Source organism: Corylus avellana, chromosome ca1 (assembly GCF_901000735.1).
Source record: "Corylus avellana chromosome ca1, CavTom2PMs-1.0".
Taxonomy (NCBI): Eukaryota; Viridiplantae; Streptophyta; class Magnoliopsida; order Fagales; family Betulaceae; genus Corylus; species Corylus avellana.
Window position 1 is genome coordinate 32,574,141 of NC_081541.1, and position 4,722 is coordinate 32,578,862.

Genomic DNA, 4,722 nt, shown 5'->3' on the forward strand with positions numbered 1-4,722 from the left:
AAATGAAGCTTTTACCCAAAAGCTATTTTTGACTTAAAAACTCTATTTTTCAAACTCAACCCTAAATATGCTTTTAAGAGTTAGTTGAAACCGTCTCATCAATATTGTAAAATAATTATAAAATAAAAATATGGTTTGGAGTATTAGTAAAAAAAAAAAAAAATTAACTTACTAAACTTTTTCACGTCACTTCAGCTTTATAAAATATTTGTAAAAAGTTTGGACGATATCTTTTATCAAATTGGTCTTTAATTTTTGAAAAGTGTAAGAATTGGTCTCTGTAGGAAGCAGTAGCCGATAATGTAGTTCAAGAAAAGCAGATAGAAATAAATAAAGTTGACTTTTGTGATAGATACCCTCCATATACCCACCAACCCCTACAATATTTCAAAGCTTATTATATATATATACAATACAATACAAAGTGTAAGCAAGAGAGGCAAAAGAGAAGTATTTGGCAGCTGCTCAGCTCAGAGATGGCTCAGAATGTGCCAATGGTCGAGGATGAAGAAAGCTTCTACATTGGAAGTAGAGTCCAACCCGTGCCCTCAACGCCAAAGCAAGTTGCCCACATTTTCTCTTAAACTTCTTTTGAGCTTAATTAATTAATTATCCAACCCATTTTTTAATCTTATTTTAATCATTTTGCAGGCCAGATCAAAGTAGATTTGAGGATGGGAAGAGCAATACTTGTAATTTGAGTGAGATGTTGGGCTTGGAGGAGTTCTTCTCTTTGAATGTTAGTATGCTATATTACTTGCTCTTAAGAAATGCAGTTTTTTCTTTTGTCTTGGGAAATTAACTCAAATGGGAGAAGAGCCGTTTTATGGTTCATATTAAATTTCACAAATCTAATGATGTATATGTTGCCACGTTATTTAAAATTCGATTCATGTATACCGTTAGATGCAACAAAACAAAATTTGAACTACGAAATTAGACGAATCTTAATCTCAGGAAGGGAGAAAGGGAAATTGTCACAATTAAAATAGCCCCTTACATTTATTGATTGAAGATCGTTTTAGTAACTCATAAAAGAGGATAAGGGTCATCTCCATTTCGTTTGAAATATATAGTACATATTTCATGGTCAAGATTTAAAGTTAGTACATCTAACGGTATACATGATGCCATATTATTTAAAATTTTAAAAAACGTATTAACATTAACATCATATACCCAATAGTAAAATACTCATATTTAATTACATTTAGGTTAAAAATACATAAATCTTCCTTATGTTCTTTAACATTACACTTCAGTCAATGTTTGAAATTTTTTTTTCAACATAACATAGAAAATAGAAGGTACAAGTTTGAGACTTTTGGATCAAAGAAAATGTTTATAAAAATCTTATAATAATATAATTAGGGTTAAGCTAGGCATTTTACATTATTTTCAGAGAAGCATTGTTAAATTGGTCCCTATAGTTTGACCTTATAATAAATAAATTTTGTCCATTTTTTCAACGGTATTAATGTGACAAAAGTGATAATCTTACCTTACCACTTTAATATTGTTGAATCACAGGTGTGGAGAGCATCTTTGGCAGAGCTAATTGGCACGGCAATCTTTGTTTTTGCAATTGACACAGTAGTCATATCCTCCTATGAAACCAAAACAGAATCACCAAAACTTTTGATGTCACTCCTTATTTCCATCATCATCGCAATTCTCCTCCTCGCCGTCAATCCGGTTTCCGGCGGCCACATCAACCCTGCCATCACCTTAGCGGCGGCGCTTGTCGGCCTCATTTCCCTTTCGCGGGCGGCGATATACATTTTGGCACAATGTGCTGGTTCTGTGCTGGGTGCACTAGCACTCAAGGCCGTGGTCAACAGCACCATTGAAGACACATTCTCCCTTGGCGGCTGCACTCTCACCGTCGTTGCGCCGGGACCGAAAGGGCCGATTTCCATTGGGCTTGGGACAAGCCAAGCCCTCTGGCTGGAGATAATATGTACATTTGCGCTTCTTTTTGCTTCAATATGGATAGCTTTTGATCATCGCCAAGCCAGGGTTTTGGGCCGAGTTATCATTTTCTCCATCATTGGAATAGTAGTGGGCCTTCTTGTGTTTGTGTCTACGACTGTGACGGGAGCCAAGGGCTACGCCGGTGCTGGAATGAACCCAGCAAGGTGTTTGGGCCCAGCAATTGTTAGAGGGGGCCACCTCTGGAATGGGCACTGGGTTTTTTGGGCTGGGCCCACAATTGCCAGCGTGGCATTTTATCTCTACACTAAGATTATCCCACGTCAGCATTTCCATGCCCATGGGTATAAACATGATTTCCTGAACATTTTGAAGGCTGTCTTTGCATCGGACTCTGTTACAAGCTAAGGTAGGAAAAGTTATAGCAAAAGTTCTGTAACTCTTTTGCAATGATGCAATAACTCAGCATCAGTCTCTGATTACGATGTGTTTTTACGTTTTCTAATGAAAAATCAATTACCCCATATCAGTTTTGACTTGCGTGGAAAATATTAGGAGAAATTACTAAATTGATTTCTAGGGTTTAGACTTGAATCAAATTGGTTGATGGGTTACAAAAGTTATCTCATAACTTCTTTTCGGTTACTCTCGTGTCAAATCGATCCTGCCGTTCACTTTCTGTTAGCTTTTTTAATGGTACTAATATATAAGCTTAATTAGAGATATTCTTCTTTTCATTCTCAATACCATCTCCCCCAAGTGCATCTTGATTTTTTCAAAATAAAAAAAATAAAAAAATTTAAGAGGAGAGATGGTCTGGAGATGGTCTGGAGAATGCATAGAAGCATTCCTCGCTTAATTATGTCCACGTCACCACCAATATCTTGTCTCCAAGGCCAAACACTTGCTTAACTTGACACGTAAAAAAAAGAAGGGAAATAAAAAGAAAGAAAGAAAGAAAAAGAGTCATTTAGGTGGCGCATAACGAAAGCCGAGTAGGTAGATGGCTTGCGGCCATCCCCACAAAGGGTGAGAAAGGGGGCCACCCCTCTACGTACGATGGAGACACTGAAAAAGAGGCGTATGACTTGCAGTCACCCTTAGTCCTAATAGGAGCCGGTTCACAAATGCCCCGTATGTTGTCGCGGGCCATCTCCCCATCGCAAAGCGAGAAGAAGTCTTGCTTCTTTACCACTTGTGTACTTCACCTATTTTTTTTTTTTTTTTTTTTAAGAAATGTTAGGGGTTAGTATTTTGTCTATTTCATCAACCATTAGATTTGTGGACTATATGCAGACTTCACATAAGTTAATAGTGGACATCACAAATCTAATGGTTGATTTATTAAATTTGTAGGAGAATATAAAACAAATATGAAGAACTTACTGATCCATATCATTTTTTTTTTGCCACGTGTCAAGCTAACTCAGATTTAGTCTATATGGCAAGATGATATTGGCGGTGATGTTGATGTTCACCCACGTGTCACGGCTTCCATTAGAAAAAGTAATAGAAAGTGAACAGAGTGATCAATTTGATACAAGAGGTTATTACAAGGAGTTTTAAGGTAACTTTTCTATTCCAAGTATCATTTGATATAAACATAAACCTCATAGATTAATTTAATAATTTTCCCTTCATGTTGTTGTAATAATTTACGATACCAAGGTGCAGCAGTGTACATATTGACTCTAGTTTTGATGGGTACAAGGGGATTATTAATAACTATATTAATTTATTTAAGAGTTTATTACCTTTAATCCCCTCAACTATCACTCATTTACATGCTCTCATGAACTATCATTTGTCATACTCAACCCATTTTTAATTATCAATCGTTAGCAAAAAGCCTTATTATTACAAAAAAAAAAAAGAAAAAAAAGTGTGTGTCACGTGTGCGCTTTTCGGGCTAGTTTAACAATCTCGAGTTTTTGTGTGTGCCAATAATTGATAGTTGGAAGGGGTTGAGTATGAAGTGTGATAGTTCGTGAGAGCAATGTGTAAATAAGTGGCAGTTGAGGGGGAATTAAATGTAATTAACCCTTTATTTAATCATAGAATATGTTAATGAAGTATTCTAAGACAGGCATCCTTGTTTATGTATAATGAATATTCTTGCAAGCAAAGCTTATTTGATGATATAGTATGAGTTATTCTAAGACAGGCATCCTTGTTTTAGTGTTATCGTTCATTTCGACTTCCACGCCCTCAATCATGAGAAAATCAGTTGGATAAATTATATGCTCTCATTGTCTTCTGGGTAACGCCAGAAACATGCATCATGCATGGTCACTTCCGAAAAACATGGGTGGAAGCAGCCAAGTTTTGCGTTGGCAGTATTTTCCCATTCTCTACTAAAAGTTTTGGATGAAAGATTTTTCAATGGATAGATCTCTTCACTTCCTCTAGAACTTATTAGGTCATGGCTTGTAGGTTTAGTTGCCAGGTGATCATACAAATTTTGAGTAGAACTCATATTTTAAAACCGGTTTGCAAGAGGAGAGTATCCAAGAACTTATATACATACGGTTAAATCTATGTAGGACACAATGATCGTAACATATACTACCATGCTTCTGCAGTCGATGTCCAGCACGGCTCACTTTATCGGCAGTACTGTCATGATGATAGCCATTTATCTTTTGGCAGCTCTACTCACCTATCAGTATTTGAAACCAATTTCATAGGCCGCCAAATTCGCCCCCTTGGTGACTCAAATTCCCGAAGTAGTATTTGACTTTGATACCAAATGATACAAACTTTAAGTAGAATTCATTCTTGAAAACTAAC

At 36.3% G+C, this 4,722-nt stretch overlaps 1 protein-coding gene across 1 annotated transcript; it reads left to right on the forward strand.

Annotated features, from left to right (window-relative positions):
* Positions 1-451: 451 nt before the first annotated feature.
* Positions 452-2,461, forward strand: LOC132167227 (aquaporin TIP4-4-like). The gene is made up of 3 exons (XM_059578133.1): positions 452-559; positions 652-739; positions 1,531-2,461. Exons 1-3 carry the CDS (start codon positions 477-479, stop codon positions 2,338-2,340), a joined length of 981 nt encoding a protein of 326 aa, XP_059434116.1. The 5' UTR covers positions 452-476; the 3' UTR covers positions 2,341-2,461.
* The last annotated feature ends 2,261 nt before the right edge of the window (positions 2,462-4,722 follow it).

Excerpts from the sequence above, each read along its gene's own strand:
- LOC132167227 (XM_059578133.1), top strand. The coding sequence starts at position 477 with ATGGCTCAGAATGTGCCAATGGTCGAGGATGAAGAAAGCTTCTACATT. Across the intron at positions 560-651 it reads CCCGTGCCCTCAACGCCAAA|GCCAGATCAAAGTAGATTTG; the intron begins GCAAGTTGCCCA and ends ATCATTTTGCAG. Across the intron at positions 740-1,530 it reads AGGAGTTCTTCTCTTTGAAT|GTGTGGAGAGCATCTTTGGC; the intron begins GTTAGTATGCTA and ends GTTGAATCACAG.